The 19735-nt window shown below is 44.9% G+C and overlaps 1 protein-coding gene across 1 annotated transcript in view; it reads left to right on the top strand.

Annotated features, from left to right (window-relative positions):
* TMEM8B (transmembrane protein 8B) overlaps positions 1-19735 on the top strand; it is a 62192-nt gene that overhangs the window by 24033 nt on the left and 18424 nt on the right. The window contains exons 2-4 of the mRNA XM_082243468.1: positions 2904-3093; positions 3699-3906; positions 13523-13656. Coding sequence (XP_082099594.1) covers positions 2904-3093; positions 3699-3906; positions 13523-13656 — 532 coding nt within the window. The remainder of the gene's footprint in view (positions 1-2903; positions 3094-3698; positions 3907-13522; positions 13657-19735) is intronic.

The raw sequence follows: 19735 nt of genomic DNA on the forward strand, positions 1-19735 counted from the left end.
CTAGTATATGATCTAGTATATGATTTAGTATATGATCTAGTATATGATCTAGTATATAACCTAGTATATGATCTCGTATATGATCTAGTATATGACCTAGTATGTGATCGAGTATATGATCTAGTATGTGATCTAGTATATGATCTAGTATATAACCCTAGTATATGATCTAGTATATGACCTAGTATATGATCTAGTATGTGATCTAGTATGTGATCTAGTATATGATCTAGTATATGACCTAGTATATGACCTAGTATATGATCTAGTATGTGATCTAGTATGTGATCTAGTATGTGATCTAGTATATGATCTAGTATATGACCTAGTATATGACCTAGTATATGATCTAGTATGTGATCTAGTATGTGATCTAGTATGTGACCTAGTATATGATCTAGTATATGACCTAGTATATGATCTAGTATGTGATCTAGTATGTGATCTAGTATATGACCTAGTATATGATCTAGTATATGATCTAGTATATGATCTAGTATATGACCTAGTATATGACCTAGTATATGATCTAGTATATGACCTAGTATATGATCTAGTATATGACCTAGTATATGATCTAGTATATGATCTAGTATATGACCTAGTATGTGATCTAGTATATGATCTAGTATATGATCTAGTATATGATCTAGTATATGACCTAGTATATGACCTAGTATATGATCTAGTATATGACCTAGTATATGATCTAGTATGTGACCTAGTATATGATCTAGTATATGACCTAGTATATGATCTAGTATATGATCTAGTATATGACCTAGTATGTGATCTAGTATATGATCTAGTATATGATCTAGTATATGATCTAGTATATGACCTAGTATATGACCTAGTATATGATCTAGTATATGACCTAGTATATGATCTAGTATATGACCTAGTATATGATCTAGTATATGATCTAGTATATGACCTAGTATATGATTTAGTATATGACCTAGTATATGACCTAGTATGTGATCTAGTATATGACCTAGTATATGATCTAGTATATGATCTAGTATATGACCTAGTATATGATCTAGTATATGACCTAGTATATGATTTAGTATATGACCTAGTATATGACCTAGTATGTGATCTAGTATATGACCTAGTATATGATCTAGTATATGATCTAGTATATGACCTAGTATATGATCTAGTATATGATCTAGTATGTGACCTAGTATATGATCTAGTATGTGATCTAGTATATGATCTAGTATATGATCTAGTATATGACCTAGTATATGATCTAGTATATGATCTAGTATATGACCTAGTATATGACCTAGTATATGATCTAGTATATGACCTAGTATATGATCTAGTATATGATCTAGTATATGACCTAGTATATGACCTAGTATATGATCTAGTATATGATCTAGTATATGACCTAGTATATGATCTAGTATATGACCTAGTATATGATCTAGTATATGATCTAGTATATGACCTAGTATATGATCTAGTATGTGATCTAGTATATGATCTAGTATATGATCTAGTATATGACCTAGTATATGATCTAGTATATGATCTAGTATATGACCTAGTATATGATCTAGTATATGATCTAGTATATGACCTAGTATATGATCTAGTATATGACCTAGTATATGACCTAGTACATGACCTAGTATATGATCTAGTATATGATCTAGTATATGACCTAGTATATGATCTAGTATGTGATCTAGTATATGATCTAGTATATGATCTAGTATATGATCTAGTATATGACCTAGTATATGACCTAGTATATGATCTAGTATATGACCTAGTATATGATCTAGTATATGATCTAGTATATGACCTAGTATATGATCTAGTATATGATCTAGTATATGATCTAGTATATGACCTAGTATATGATCTAGTATATGATCTAGTATATGACCTAGTATATGACCTAGTATATGACCTAGTATATGATCTAGTATATGATCTAGTATATGATCTAGTATATGACCTAGTATATGATCTAGTATATGATCTAGTATATGATCTAGTATATGACCTAGTATATGATCTAGTATATGACCTAGTATATGATCTAGTATATGATCTAGTATATGATCTAGTATATGACCTAGTATATGATCTAGTATATGATCTAGTATATGATCTAGTATATGACCTAGTATATGATCTAGTATATGACCTAGTATATGATCTAGTATATGATCTAGTATATGATCTAGTATATGATCTAGTATATGACCTAGTATATGATCTAGTATATGACCTAGTATATGATCTAGTATATGATCTAGTATATGATCTAGTATATGACCTAGTATATGATCTAGTATGTGATCTAGTATATGATCTAGTATATGATCTAGTATATGACCTAGTATATGATCTAGTATGTGATCTAGTATATGATCTAGTATATGATCTAGTATATGACCTAGTATATGACCTAGTATATGATCTAGTATATGATCTAGTATATGATCTAGTATATGATCTAGTATATGATCTAGTATATGATCTAGTATATGACCTAGTATATGATCTAGTATATGACCTAGTATATGATCTAGTATATGATCTAGTATATGATCTAGTATATGACCTAGTATATGATCTAGTATATGACCTAGTATATGATCTAGTATATGACCTAGTATATGATCTAGTATATGATCTAGTATATGATCTAGTATATGACCTAGTATGTGATCTAGTATGTGATCTAGTATATGATCTAGTATATGATCTAGTATATGACCTAGTATATGACCTAGTATATGATCTAGTATATGATCTAGTATATGATCTAGTATATGATCTAGTATATGATCTAGTATATGATCTAGTATATGATCTAGTATATGATCTAGTAGTATGTGACCTTTGATTGTCTCCGCTCCTCTCCATTACAGATGGTCTCTTTGTAACTGATTACTTCACTCGGACCCCCCGGAAGTTGAATCCATTCCGATCGGTGGGAAGCATCGAACTTTTCCATTTCCACATTCCTGAGGACACGGTCATCGCTGTGTGGAACCTCATTACCTTCAAGGAGCAGGGTGGAACCTTTGGTGACAACTGTCCTGATCGCAGTGTCACAGTGTACGTCCCCTGGCTGGGCTATGGGAGGGGCTAATAAGTACAAATATTCAAAGTTGGAAAGCTTACTACTAAAGAACTGGATATAAGAAAGATACAGATAATTAAGTCTGTACACCCGCTGTGTCCATTATGAGGAGTTCCCACCATCCCTGTGCTGAGTTCCCGGGTCTGTACACCCGCTGTGCCCATTATGAGGGGTTCCCACCATCCCTGTGCTGAGTTCCCGGGTCTGTACACCCGCTGTGCCCATTATGAGGGGTTCCCACCATCCCTGTGCTGAGTTCCTAGGTCTGTACACCCGCTGTGCCCATTAGGAGGGGTTCCCACCATCCCTGTGCTCCCTGAGTTCCTGAGGCCTGCAGGATTTTTAGAAATGAAAACATGGCGGTGGGAGGTAAATAAGAATGTGACATGAGAAGGAGCAGAGTGAATACCATGCTGGGAGTTGCAGTCCTCAGGTGACATGAGATTGAGGGGGAGGTTGCTGAGCCTGTATGTTCCACCCATAAATTGAATATCACTGACCCTTTCCATCGATCTCCAGCATTCCTTGTAGAATCCGAATATACAAACTGTAACTCCGCCATGTCCTCTTCTCTCTGCAGATACTTCAGGCCTGGTGCTCCTCCGGTTATTAACCCATTGAACGCTCACTTCCCCCGAGACACTGCTGTACCCGGCTCATTCACACTCACCCTCACCTGGACCCTTCCAAACAGAACCACCGGAGTCTTCAATGTCACAAGTCCTCTCCCGGGAGACTGGTTCCTGGCCGCCCACCTACCCAAAGATGACGGGAAGATCACAATTAAGGTGCGATATCATTTACAGTCCTGTGAGACGAATGTGTCCTTCAAACCACCAATCTCTTTCATATATATACTGTATATTGCTCAAACCTCCATTGAATACTCCATCTCAGGACTAGGAATGTCCTCACTCACAGCCTCATCTATAGAATAAAGGGTTTTCCACAAGAATCCCTTTTCTCCTTATAAGACCATATTATATCTAGTGTACCCAACTGTCATCACCTCCATCCACTGCCATCTCCTTACCTATTGTACATAATGTACCCAACTGTCATCACATTCATCCACCGCCATCTCCTTCCCTATTGCATCTAGCGTACCCAACTGTCATCACCTCAATCCACCGCCATCTCCCTCCCTATTATATTTAGTTTACCCAACTGTCATCACCTCCATCCACTGCCATCTCCTTCCCTATTGTATCTAATGTACCCAACTGTCATCACCTCAATCCACCGCCATCTCCCTCCCTATTATATTTAGTTTACCCAACTGTCATCACCTCCATCCACTGCCATCTCCTTCCCTATTGTATCTTGTGTACCCAACTGTCATCACCTCCATCCACTGCCATCTCCTTCCCTATTATATCTAGTGTACCCAACTGTCATCACCTCCATCCACTGCCATCTCCTTCCCTATTGTATCTAGTGTACTCAACTGTCATCACCTCCATCCACTGCCATCTCCATCCCTATTGTATCTAGCGTACCCAACTGTCATCACCTCCATCCACTGACATCTCCTTCCCTATTGTACTTAGTGTGCCCACCTGCCATTTCCTCCATCCACTGCCATCTCCTTCCCTGTTGCATCTAGCGTACCCAACTGTCATCACCTCCATCCACTGCCATCTCCTTCCCTATTATATCTAGTGTACCCAACTGTCATCACCTCCATCCACTGCCATCTCCTTCCCTATTATATCTAGTGTACCCAACTGTCATCACCTCCATCCACTGCCATCTCCTTCCCTATTGTATCTAGTGCACCCAACTGTCATCACCTCCATCCACTGCCATCTCCTTCCTTATTATATCTAGTGTACCCAACTGTCATCACCTCCATCCACTGCCATCTCCATCCCTATTGTATCTAGTGTACCCAACTGTCATCACCTCCATCCACTGCCATCTCCTTCCCTATTATATCTAGTGTACCCAACTGTCATCACCTCCATCCACTGCCATCTCCTTACCTATTGTATCTAGTGTACCCAACTGTCATCACCTCCATCCACTGCCATCTCCTTCCCTATTGTATCTTGTGTACCCAACTGTCATCACCTCCATCCACTGCCATCTCCTTCCCTATTGTATCTAGTGTACCCAACTGTCATCACCTCCATCCACTGCCATCTCCTTCCCTATTGTATCTAATGTACCCAACTGTCATCACCTCCATCCACTGCCATCTCCTTCCCTATTATATCTAATGTACCCAACTGTCATCACCTCCATCCACTGCCATCTCTTTCCCTATTGTACTTAGTGTGCCCACCTGCCATTTCCTCCATCCACTGCCATCTCCTTCCCTATTATATCTAGTGTACCCAACTGTCATCACCTCCATCCACTGCCATCTCCTTCCCTATTGTATCTAGTGCACCCAACTGTCATCACCTCCATCCACTGCCATCTCCTTCCTTATTATATCTAGTGTACCCAACTGTCATCACCTCCATCCACTGCCATCTCCATCCCTATTGTATCTAGTGTACCCAACTGTCATCACCTCCATCCACTGCCATCTCCTTCCCTGTTGCATCTAGTGTACTCAACTGTCATCACCTCCATCCACTGCCATCTCCTTCCCTGTTGCATCTAGTGCACCCAACTGTCATCACCTCCATCCACTGCCATCTCCATCCCTATTGTATCTAGTGTACTCAACTGTCATCACCTCCATCCACTGCCATCTCCTTCCCTGTTGCATCTAGTGCACCCAACTGTCATCACCTCCATCCACTGCCATCTCCATCCCTATTGTATCTAGCGTACCCAACTGTCATCACCTCCATCCACTGCCATCGCCTTCCTTATTATATCTAGTGTACCCAACTGTCATCACCTCCATCCACTGCCATCTCCTTCCCTATTATATCTAGTGTACCCAACTGTCATCACCTCCATCCACTGCCATCGCCTTCCTTATTATATCTAGTGTACCCAACTGTCATCACCTCCATCCACTGCCATCTCCTTCCCTGTTGCATCTAGTGCACCCAACTGTCATCACCTCCATCCACTGCCATCTCCTTCCCTGTTGCATCTAGTGCACCCAACTGTCATCACCTCCATCCACTGCCATCTCCTTCCTTATTATATCTAGTGTACCCAACTGTCATCACCTCCATCCACTGACATCTCCATCCCTATTATATCTAGTGTACCCAACTGTCATCACCTCCATCCACTGCATCTCCTTCCCTATTGTATCTAGTGTACCCAACTGTCATCACCTCCATCCACTGCCATCTCCTTCCTTATTATATCTAGTGTACCACACTGTCATCACCTCCATCCACTGCCATCTCCATCCCTATTGTATCTAGTGCACCCAACTGTCATCACCTCCATCCACTGCCATCTCCTTCCTTATTATATCTAGTGTACCCAACTGTCATCACCTCCATCCACTGCCATCTCCATCCCTATTATATCTAGTGTACCCAACTGTCATCACCTCCATCCACTGCCATCTCCTTACCTATTGTATCTTGTGTACCCAACTGTCATCACCTCCATCCACTGCCATCTCCTTCCCTATTGTATCTAGTGTACCCAACTGTCATCACCTCCATCCACTGCCACCTCCTTCCCTATTGTATCTAGTGTACTCAACTGTCATCACCTCCATCCACTGCCATCTCCTTCCCTGTTGCATCTAGTGCACCCAACTGTCATCACCTCCATCCACTGCCATCTCCATCCCTATTGTATCTAGCGTACCCAACTGTCATCACCTCCATCCACTGCCATCGCCTTCCTTATTATATCTAGTGTACCCAACTGTCATCACCTCCATCCACTGCCATCTCCTTCCCTATTATATCTAGTGTACCCAACTGTCATCACCTCCATCCACTGCCATCTCCTTCCCTATTGTATCTAGTGTACCCAACTGTCATCACCTCCATCCACTGCCATCTCCTTCCCTATTATATCTAGTGTGCCCAACTGTCATCACCTCCATCCACTGCCATCTCCTTCCCTATTGTACTTAGTGTGCCCACCTGCCATTTCCTCCATCCACTGCCATCTCCTTCCCTGTTGCATCTAGTGTACCCAACTGTCATCACCTCCATCCACTGCCATCTCCTTCCTTATTATATCTAGCGTACCCAACTGTCATCACCTCCATCCACTGCCATCTCCTTCCCTATTATATCTAGTGTACCCAACTGTCATCACCTCCATCCACTGCCATCTCCTTCCCAATTATATCTAGTGTACCCAACTGTCATCACCTCCATCCACTGCCATCTCCTTCCTTATTATATCTAGTGTACCCAACTGTCATCACCTCCATCCACTGCCATCTCCATCACTATTGTATCTAGTGTACTCAACTGTCATCACCTCCATCCACTGCCATCTCCATCCCTATTGTATCTAATGTACCCAACTGTCATCACCTCCATCCACTGCCATCTCCTTCCCTATTATATTTAGTTTACCCAACTGTCATCACCTCCACCCACTGCCATCTCCATCCCTATTGTATCTAATGTACCCAACTGTCATCACCTCCATCCACTGCCATCTCCTTCCCTATTGTATCTAGTGTACCCAACTGTCATCACCTCCATCCACTGCCATCTCCTTCCCTATTGTATCTAGTGTACCCAACTGTCATCACCTCCATCCACTGCCATCTCCTTCCCTATTGTACTTAGTGTGCCCACCTGCCATTTCCTCCATCCACTGCCATCGCCTTCCCTGTTGCATCTAGCGTACCCAACTGTCATCACCTCCATCCACTGCCATCTCCTTCCCTATTGTATCTAGTGTACCCAACTGTCATCACCTCCATCCACTGCCATCTCCTTCCCTATTGTACTTAGTGTGCCCACCTGCCATTTCCTCCATCCACTGCCATCTCCTTCCCTGTTGCATCTAGTGTACCCAACTGTCATCACCTCCATCCACTGCCATCTCCTTCCTTATTATATCTAGCGTACCCAACTGTCATCACCTCCATCCACTGCCATCTCCTTCCCTATTATATCTAGTGTACCCAACTGTCATCACCTCCATCCACTGCCATCTCCTTCCCTATTATATCTAGTGTACCCAACTGTCATCACCTCCATCCACTGCCATCTCCATCCCTATTGTATCTAGTGTACTCAACTGTCATCACCTCCATCCACTGCCATCTCCATCCCTATTGTATCTAATGTACCCAACTGTCATCACCTCCATCCACTGCCATCTCCTTCCCTATTGTATCTAGTGTACCCAACTGTCATCACCTCCATCCAATGCCATCTCCTTCCCTATTATATTTAGTTTACCCAACTGTCATCACCTCCACCCACTGCCATCTCCATCCCTATTGTATCTAATGTACCCAACTGTCATCACCTCCATCCACTGCCATCTCCTTCCCTATTGTATCTAGTGTACCCAACTGTCATCACCTCCATCCACTGCCATCTCCTTCCCTATTGTATCTAGTGTACCCAACTGTCATCACCTCCATCCACTGCCATCTCCTTCCCTATTGTACTTAGTGTGCCCACCTGCCATTTCCTCCATCCACTGCCATCGCCTTCCCTGTTGCATCTAGCGTACCCAACTGTCATCACCTCCATCCACTGCCATCTCCTTCCCTATTATATCTAGTGTACCCAACTGTCATCACCTCCATCCACTGCCATCTCCATCCCTATTGTATCTAGCGTACCCAACTGTCATCACCTCCATCCACTGCCATCTCCTTCCTTATTATATCTAGTGTACCCAACTGTCATCACCTCCATCCACTGCCATCTCCATCCCTATTATATCTAGTGTACCCAACTGTCATCACCTCCATCCACTGCCATCTCCATCCCTATTGTATCTAGCGTACCCAACTGTCATCACCTCCATCCACTGCCATCTCCTTCCTTATTATATCTAGTGTACCCAACTGTCATCACCTCCATCCACTGCCATCTCCATCCCTATTATATCTAGTGTACCCAACTGTCATCACCTCCATCCACTGCCATCTCCTTACCTATTGTATCTAGTGTACCCAACTGTCATCACCTCCATCCACTGCCATCTCCTTCCCTATTGTATCTTGTGTACCCAACTGTCATCACCTCCATCCACTGCCATCTCCTTCCCTATTGTATCTAGTGTACTCAACTGTCATCACCTCCATCCACTGCCATCTCCTTCCCTGTTGCATCTAGTGCACCCAACTGTCATCACCTCCATCCACTGCCATCTCCATCCCTATTGTATCTAGCGTACCCAACTGTCATCACCTCCATCCACTGCCATCGCCTTCCTTATTATATCTAGTGTACCCAACTGTCATCACCTCCATCCACTGCCATCTCCTTCCCTATTATATCTAGTGTACCCAACTGTCATCACCTCCATCCACCGCCATCTCCTTCCCTATTGTACTTAGTGTGCCCACCTGCCATTTCCTCCATCCACTGCCATCTCCTTCCCTGTTGCATCTAGCGTACCCAACTGTCATCACCTCCATCCACTGCCATCGCCTTCCTTATTATATCTAGTGTACCCAACTGTCATCACCTCCATCCACTGCCATCTCCTTCCCTATTATATCTAGTGTACCCAACTGTCATCACCTCCATCCACTGCCATCTCCATCCCTATTGTATCTAGCGTACCCAACTGTCATCACCTCCATCCACTGCCATCTCTTTCCCTATTGTACTTAGTGTGCCCACCTGCCATTTCCTCCATCCACTGCCATCTCCTTCCCTATTATATCTAGTGTACCCAACTGTCATCACCTCCATCCACTGCCATCTCCTTCCCTATTGTATCTAGTGTACTCAACTGTCATCACCTCCATCCACTGCCATCTCCTTCCCTGTTGCATCTAGTGCACCCAACTGTCATCACCTCCATCCACTGCCATCTCCTTCCTTATTATATCTAGTGTACCCAACTGTCATCACCTCCATCCACTGCCATCTCCATCCCTATTGTATATAGTGTACTCAACTGTCATCACCTCCATCCACTGCCATCTCCTTCCCTATTGTACTTAGTGTGCCCACCTGCCATTTCCTCCATCCACTGCCATCTCCTTCCCTGTTGCATCTAGCGTACCCAACTGTCATCACCTCCATCCACTGCCATCTCCTTCCCTATTATATCTAGTGTACCCAACTGTCATCACCTCCATCCACTGCCATCTCCTTCCCTATTGTATCTAGTGTACCCAACTGTCATCACCTCCATCCACTGCCATCTCCTTCCTTATTATATCTAGTGTACCCAACTGTCATCACCTCCATCCACTGCCATCTCCTTCCCTATTGTATCTAGTGCACCCAACTGTCATCACCTCCATCCACTGCCATCTCCTTCCTTATTATATCTAGCGTACCCAACTGCCATCACCTCCATCCACTGCCATCTCCATCCCTATTGTATCTAGTGTACTCAACTGTCATCACCTCCATCCACTGCCATCTCCTTCCCTGTTGCATCTAGTGCACCCAACTGTCATCACCTCCATCCACTGCCATCTCCATCCCTATTGTATCTAGTGTACCCAACTGTCATCACCTCCATCCACTGCCATCTCCTTCCTTATTATATCTAGTGTGCCCAACTGTCATCACCTCCATCCACTGCCATCTCCTTCCCTATTATATCTAGTGTACTCAACTATCACCACCTCCATCCACTGCCATCTCCTTCCCTGTTGCATCTAGCGTACCCAACTGTCATCACCTCCATCCACTGCCATCTCCTTCCCTATTATATCTAGTGTACCCAACTGTCATCACCTCCATCCACTGCCATCTCCTTCCCTATTGTATCTAGTGTACCCAACTGTCATCACCTCCATCCACTGCCATCTCCTTCCCTATTGTACTTAGTGTGCCCACCTGCCATTTCCTCCATCCACTGCCATCTCCTTCCCTGTTGCATCTAGTGTACCCAACTGTCATCACCTCCATCCACTGCCATCTCCTTCCTTATTATATCTAGCGTACCCAACTGTCATCACCTCCATCCACTGCCATCTCCTTCCCTATTATATCTAGTGTACCCAACTGTCATCACCTCCATCCACTGCCATCTCCTTCCCTATTATATCTAGTGTACCCAACTGTCATCACCTCCATCCACTGCCATCTCCTTCCTTATTATATCTAGTGTACCCAACTGTCATCACCTCCATCCACTGCCATCTCCTTCCCTATTGTATCTAGTGTACCCAACTGTCATCACCTCCATCCACTGCCATCTCCATCCCTATTGTATCTAGTGTACTCAACTGTCATCACCTCCATCCACTGCCATCTCCTTCCCTGTTGCATCTAGTGCACCCAACTGTCATCACCTCCATCCACTGCCATCTCCATCCCTATTGTATCTAGTGTACCACATTGTCATCACCTCCATCCACTGCCATCTCCTTCCCTGTTGCATCTAGTGCACCCAACTGTCATCACCTCCATCCACTGCCATCTCCTTCCTTATTATATCTAGTGTACCACACTGTCATCACCTCCATCCACTGCCATCTCCATCCCTATTGTATCTAGTGTACTCAACTGTCATCACCTCCATCCACTGCCATCTCCTTCCCTATTGTACTTAGTGTGCCCACCTGCCATTTCCTCCATCCACTGCCATCTCCTTCCCTGTTGCATCTAGTGTACCCAACTGTCATCACCTCCATCCACTGCCATCTCCTTCCCTATTATATCTAGTGTACCCAACTGTCATCACCTCCATCCACTGCCATCTCCATCCCTATTGTATCTAGCGTACCCAACTGTCATCACCTCCATCCACTGCCATCTCCTTCCCTATTATATCTAGTGTACCCAACTGTCATCACCTCCATCCACTGCCATCTCCTTCCCTATTATATCTAGTGTACCCAACTGTCATCACCTCCATCCACTGCCATCTCCTTCCCTATTGTATCTAGTGTACCCAACTGTCATCACCTCCATCCACTGCCATCTCCTTCCTTATTATATCTAGTGTACCCAACTGTCATCACCTCCATCCACTGCCATCTCCTTCCCTATTGTATCTAGTGCACCCAACTGTCATCACCTCCATCCACTGCCATCTCCTTCCTTATTATATCTAGTGTACCACACTGCCATCACCTTCATCCACTGCCATCTCCATCCCTATTGTATCTAGTGTACTCAACTGTCATCACCTCCATCCACTGCCATCTCCTTCCCTGTTGCATCTAGTGCACCCAACTGTCATCACCTCCATCCACTGCCATCTCCATCCCTATTGTATCTAGTGTACCACACTGTCATCACCTCCATCCACTGCCATCTCCTTCCCTGTTGCATCTAGTGCACCCAACTGTCATCACCTCCATCCACTGCCATCTCCTTCCTTATTATATCTAGTGTGCCCAACTGTCATCACCTCCATCCACTGCCATCTCCCTCCCTATTATATCTAGTGTACTCAACTATCACCACCTCCATCCACTGCCATCTCCTTCCCTGTTGCATCTAGCGTACCCAACTCTCATCACCTCCATCCACTGCCATCTCCTTCCCTATTATATCTAGTGTACCCAACTGTCATCACCTCCATCCACTGCCATCTCCTTCCCTATTGTATCTAATGTACCCAACTGTCATCACCTCCATCCACTGCCATCTCCTTCCCTATTATATTTAGTTTACCCAACTGTCATCACCTCCACCCACTGCCATCTCCATCCCTATTGTATCTAGTGTACTCAACTGTCATCACCTCCATCCACTGCCATCTCCATCCCTATTGTATCTAATGTACCCAACTGTCATCACCTCCATCCACTGCCATCTCCTTCCCTATTATATCTAGTGTACCCAACTGTCATCACCTCCATCCACTACCATCTCCTTCCCTATTGTATCTAATGTACTCAACTGTCATCACCTCCATCCACTGCCATCTCCTTCCCTATTATATTTAGTGTACTCAACTGTCATCACCTCCATCCACTACCATCTCCTTCCCTATTGTATCTAATGTACTCAACTGTCATCACCTCCATCCACTGCCATCTCCTTCCCTATTGTATCTAGTGTACCCAACTGTCATCACCTCCATCCACTGCCATCTCCTTCCCTATTGTATCTAGTGTACCCAACTGTCATCACCTCCATCCACTGCCATCTCCTTCCCTATTGTATCTAATGTACCCAACTGTCATCACCTCCATGCTAATATGAGACTGACAGGCTGTGATTCCCACCTAGGCCAAGGTTGATGGTGGCTGGTCTTCCATGAGTCAATATGGAATGTTTGGATGATCTGTCCTGCATTTTATTTTATTTTAGGGAGGATTGCACTTTGAGGTGTGACAATATACATTCCAATTCCTCCTCTCTGATGTCACTCCATCTTATCCTCTTGCTGTGTACGCAGGGTTTACACGATGAATGCCAGTACCTCTTCCAGCCACAGCTCATCGTGCAGAGGGCAGTTGGTGTGCCAGTCCTGTATCCCGGATACATCACGGAGCAGATGCTTCCGCCGCACAATCGCTCTGCACTCTACAAGTGAGTCGTCTTCTCTGTTCTTGAGATAAGCTTTTCAGAGAAATGGGCAGATTGTACATTGTGTGCTCTGGGCGGGGTGAGGAGGGCTCTTCCCGGGCGGGGTGAGGAGGGCTCTTCCTGGGCGGGGTGAGGAGGGCTCTTCCCGGGCGGTCCACAGATCAGAAAATACTTTTGGCTCATGTGTTTATTTCTTTTTCTGTCTCCTTTGGCCCTGTTAAGTGTCCTCTTCTTCTGAGAGGTGGCAATCCTATGGAGTCTAAGACGTAGGTGGGAGAGTTGTTAATGTTCCTTCTGGGGCTGCTAGAAATTTCTAGGCGATGGACAAGGATTTCCTGCTCAGAGTTCCAGAAAACCACTCAGAAGTCCTTCCTGAGGCCCCTAAAATGCCCTTTGGGAATGCATGCAGCTGAGGTTATATGCAGAGACGTTTTTAGAGCCAAGCATGGCCATACCAACCCATGAGCATTCCCATTGGTCCTTCCATGTAATGGAAGTGTCATGGAAATGAATGGAGTTTGGAGCATAGAAATTCACTCGGTGCGCTGAAAACTTTGCTGCACAGAAAAGTGCACTTGTGGATATTAATACATGCCAAACGCCATTAATCCCTTGTACTGAAAAGTACAATGTACAGCTCTTTTGTATAAGGTTATCCCAGTGCGCTCGGCGTCAAAGAAAGAAAAAGACGCACGCTGTAGTCAATTCGATGCCAACTGAAGGGTCTCTCTCTGTCCTACAGAGCAGAGCTCAGGTTTATTTACAGCAAGTGAAGAAAAGGGGGTTACAAGGGAGTGGCTTCAAGACCACCAATCACAGATATGTATACTTTCAAAAGTACAATAGAAAAGAGGAGTGAATGTTTATGGAACAACACGGCCTTGTGCAGAGACTCCAACTGCCAAGTGAACAAAGCAACATGGCTGCCACATAGTTTCTCATGGACTCAGCCACGCTAATTCACAAGCATGCACTCATCATAACCTGTTAAGAGTGAATCCTATATAATATAGTTCATGTGACGGAATCCGGACACCGCGACTGGGTATCTCCGCCAGTAACCTGCTTCCTAAGCTCTGGAACACGAGATCCGTGACTCTGGCTATAGTTACCCCAAGAACTAGACAGTACAAGTTTTGGAGTGAAACCAGAATCAAACTGTTTATTGAAAAACAAAGCAGAAGGAGATATACACTCTGACAACCCCTCCCTCTTAGCCAATCCACATAAACACACACATCCCATAATAAGCTTACTCAAGGCAGACAGGAACAATAGAACAATGGAATGCAGGTATTCAACAAAAACAAACCCCCACCCCACTAGCAAGGGTCTATGAAAACACTTTATGCAATATCCTAGCAATCTGCAATATATCTTTATATATTTCCTGAGGGACACTGTTCTGAAATATTACAGTCCCAAGTGAAAGAGCCCCTTACTCCCCCATAACAAACCACACATATAGAACCCAGGATAACCGGGGTAACACAAAAGGTTGAGTCTGGTGTGGCTGTACAGCGAGTCTGACCAGTGCAGACCTGACTGGGGTTCTTGGTCACCCTGTGCCCCTAATAGACACAGGGTGACTTACACATAAGAGGGGCTGGGGAAGCTGGACAAGGAGTCTCCCAACCTCCCCAAAGCAATCTGGGCTCCACAAGCCCCCCAACCAAAGTGACTCATGTCACAGTTCATAAAAAACATATTTGATAGTGATAATGCTATTGTTCCAGTGAATGGGACTTTATTATATCTGCAAAAGACAATATTAGCAGTGTTTCAGTCATACGGATCAAATATGACAGACAGTTGCCAGCCATTAATCCTGGTAAAGGGCAGATATCATTAAAACAATAAGAATTCCACATCACAAACATATCTCCGCAGTGAATACCGGGGCCCCGGATGGCTGATATACATTTGTGCGGTGGAGTTCTCCTTGCACTGCCATAGACCTGGACCAGCATCGCCGATAGGGATGATCAGGCTAAAAGGAGCGTGTAGTCTCCATCTAATGGAAGGTTTCCACATCTACAGGTCTTTCCTCATTGCCAGTTAACCACTTGCTGACCGCCGCACGACTATATACGACGGCAGTCAGCCCCTCCACGGCAAAGCGACGTACCGGTACGTCGCTCGCCCGCGAGCCTCTAGGGGGCGAGCGCGCGCCGTCGGAGGCACGCTCCCGTCCCCGTTAGTTCACTAACATCCCCCCGCGAGTGACCGGCGGCTCCAATGTCCGCCGGTCACTCGCCATCTCCCGCTGGAGAGGGAGAAAGGCAGGCGGCTGATGTAAACAAAGCCGCCTGTCATTCTCCCTGGTGTAACTGCAGAGATCATCATGTCTCTGTGGTTACATCACAAGCCACGCCCCTTGACAGTTAGACTCACACCCCTAGGGACACACTTAACCCCTTGATCACTAATAAAGTTAACCCCTTTCCTGCCAGTGTCATTTTTACAGTAAGTGCATATGCATAGCCAGTGGTGTATTTTGGTTTTGTGCTGCCCTAGGCAAAACTAAAATTGGGCGCCCCCCCCCTCACCCTCCTATGTAAATTTGCCCCACTCCTTCCTTTTTAACGGATGTGACTCCCTCCAAAATTTAAGAACTACAAGTCCCAGCATGCACCCCTGAGATTTCACGAGAGGGGGGGTGGAAGAGAGAGGGGGGTGGGTGAGGGAGAGAGAGGGGGGGAGAGTGAGAGAGGGGGAGATGAGAGAGAGAGAGAGAGAGAGAGAGAGGGGGATATGAGAGAGAGAGAGGAGGGATATGAGAGAGAGGGGGGGTGAGAGAGAGGGGGGGGTGAGAGAGAGAGGGGGGGTGAGAGAGGGAGAGCGAGAGGGGGGATGAGAGAGAGTGGGGATGGGAGAGAGAGAGGGGGGATGGGAGAGAGAGAGAGGGGGGAGAGAGGGAGGTGGGAGAGAGAGAGAGAAGGGGGGATGAGAGAGAGAGAGAGAGGTGAGAGAGGGGGGTGAGAGAGAGAGAGAGAGAGGGATGGGAGAGAGAGAGAGGGGGATGGGAGAGAGAGAGAGGGGGGAGAGAGAGATAAGGGGGGATGAGAGAGAGAGAGAGGGGGGATGGGAGAGAGAGGGGGGGATGAGAGAGAGAGGGGGGATGAGAGAGAGAGAGGGGGAATGAGAGAGAGGGAAGAGGGGGGTGAGAAAGAGAGGAGGGGGGTGCGAGAGGCAGCTCTAGCAACCACTGGCCAAATAGAATCTCAGGTGGAGTGGGGGAATTTTTTGCTGCCCCCCTGCAAAGTGCTGCCCTAGGCCTGGGCCTTGTTGGCCTAGGCCAAAATACAGCACTGTGTATAGCACTGATTACTGTAGGAATATCACTGGTACCCCCAAAAGTGTAAAAAATGTAAGTCAAGGGTCCGATCTGTCGGCCGCAATGTCGCAGACCCACCAAAAATCGCAGATTGCCGCCATTACTATTTAAGAAAAAAAAACAATAAAAATGCCATAAATCTTCCCCGTATTAACAAAAAACGAGCGACAATTCTGAAAAAATAAAAATATTTTTCACATTTTTTATATAAAATTCCCCAATAAAAAAAATGTAAAAATCTAAATATTTTAACATTTTAGGCCAATTTGTTTTCTGCTACATATTTTTGGTAAAAAAAAAATCGCAATAAGCGTATTTTGATTGGTTTGCGCAAAAGTTATTGTGTTTACTAACTACGGGAAAGATTTATGTCATTTTTATTGTTTTTTTTAACTAGTAATGGTGGCGATCTGCGTTTTTTTTTTTTTTTGCAGGACTGCAACATTGCGGCGGACAGATCGGACCCCTAAGTGACATTTTTGACACTTTTGGGGGGACCAGTGACATTACTACAGTAATCAGTGCTATACATATGCACTGTTACTGTAAAATTACACTGGCAGGGAAGGGGTTAACTTTATTGGTGATCAAGGGGTTAAGTGTGTCCCTAGGGGTGTGCTTCTTACTGTTAGGGGGCGTGGCTAGTGAAGTAACCACAGAGACATACGATTCTACATAGCAGGATCGTATGATCTCTGCAGTTACACCAGAGAGAATGACAGACGGCTTTGTTTACATCAGCCGCCTGTCTTTCTCCCTCTCCTGTGGGAGATCGTGAGTGGCCGGCGGACAACGGAGCCGCCGGTCACACGCGCGGGGAAGGCAGGGAATGAGCGGCGGCCCTCGCTTGCCCCCTACAGGCTCGTGGGCGAGCGAGGTAGGTCTACGTCGCTTTGCCCAGGAGAGGCTGACTGCCGCAGTAAATAGTCATGCGGCGGTCGGCAAGTGGTTCAAAAACAAAACAAAAAAAAACATAAAAAAAATTTTAATCCCTTTTATTATAAACACAAAAATTATAACCGCGCTAGTGGGATATAAAAAGCAGCAACTTCCAGTGTGACGACACAATAAACAGTGAAAATATAAATAAGTTGCGCTAGAAATGGCGTGATGTATTCTGCGAATAAATACACCTGTAAGCGTTACTATAGAAGTGTAAGGGCCGGTTCACACTTTTGCGAGTGCGCCGCATGTAATTCGGAGCGCACTGCTCCTTCATTACATGCGATCTCATGTGCGGATGCGAATTCAGCCATACACTTTGTCTTTTGCATGTGCGCGCTATTCTTTTTTAATATAAAGATCTTACCTCACTCTCATTCAACCGGAGTTAACATTGGGGCCGCCATGTAAATAAACAATAATGCTCCATAATGTAAAACCATCTAAACCGTTTATTAAAATGAAGAGTAACACTTACAGAATCGTAAACACAATGAGCATAAAAAAACAAACAAGCTGGCCGACTCCACGTTCTGCCCGTCCTTCCGGGTTCGCTAGGTGACGTCAGCACGCCGTGACCCGACGCGTTTCGTCATATATGACGTCTTCCTCAGGAAGTCGGGGGTCACAATGTATTGTTTGTGATTTCTGCGATCACCTCACATTTTTTGGGACTGTCACTATTGTCATTTTGAATTTTCTCATCACCTGCACTGGATTATATATTTTTATTCTTTGGCACGATTTTTCACTAATGCCATTGGTTCATTTTGCATGTTCTATATGCAAAACGTTATTATTGATTTAAACTTTATGCTCTTTTTTTCACTCTTGTTTCAATGTTTAAATTTGTATGGTCACCTATTTATGCCAATATTTTTTCTGTACCATATTTATATTTCATATATTGTAATTTGTGTATTGGACCTATACACTTCTATAGTAACGCTTACAGGTGTATTTATTCGCAGAATACATCACGCCATTTCTAGTGCAACTTATTTATATTTTTATAATCACTTTTATTGCTGTGAGAAGGAATGTAAACATCCCCTGTGACAGTAATAGGCAGTGACAGGTACTCTTTATGGAGGGATCGGGGGGAATGTGACAGTAATAGGCAGTGACAGGTACTCTTTATGGAGGGATCAGGGGGAATGTGACAGTAATAGGAGTGACAGGTACTCTTTATGGAGGGATCGGGGGGAATGTGACAGTAATAGGCAGTGACAGGTACTCTTTATGGAGGGATGGGGGGAGAATGTGACAGTAATAGGAGTGACAGGTACTCTTTATGGAGGGATCGGGAGGAATGTGACAGTAATAGGAGTGACAGGTACTCTTTATGGAGGGATCGGGAGGAATGTGACAGTAATAGGGGGTGACAGGTACTCTTTATGGAGGGATCGGGGGGAATGTGACAGTAATAGGCAGTGACAGGTACTCTTTATGGAGGGATCAGGGGGAATGTGACAGTAATAGGCAGTGACAGGTACTCTTTATGGAGGGATCGGGGGGAATGTGACAGTAATAGGCAGTGACAGGTACTCTTTATGGAGGGATCGGGGGGAATGTGACAGTAATAGGCAGTGACAGGTACTCTTTATGGAGGGATCGGGGGGGGGGGGGGTAATAGGCAGTGACAGGTCCTCTTTATGGAGGGATCGGGGGGAATGTGACAGTAATAGGCAGTGACAGGTACTCTTTATGGAGGGATCGGGGGGAATGTGACAGTAATAGGAGTGACAGGTACTCTTTATGGAGGGATCGGGGGGAATGTGACAGTAATAGGCAGTGACAGGT

Source organism: Pelophylax lessonae (assembly GCF_965119305.1).
Source record: "Pelophylax lessonae genome assembly, chromosome: 1".
Classification (NCBI taxonomy): Eukaryota; Metazoa; Chordata; class Amphibia; order Anura; family Ranidae; genus Pelophylax; species Pelophylax lessonae.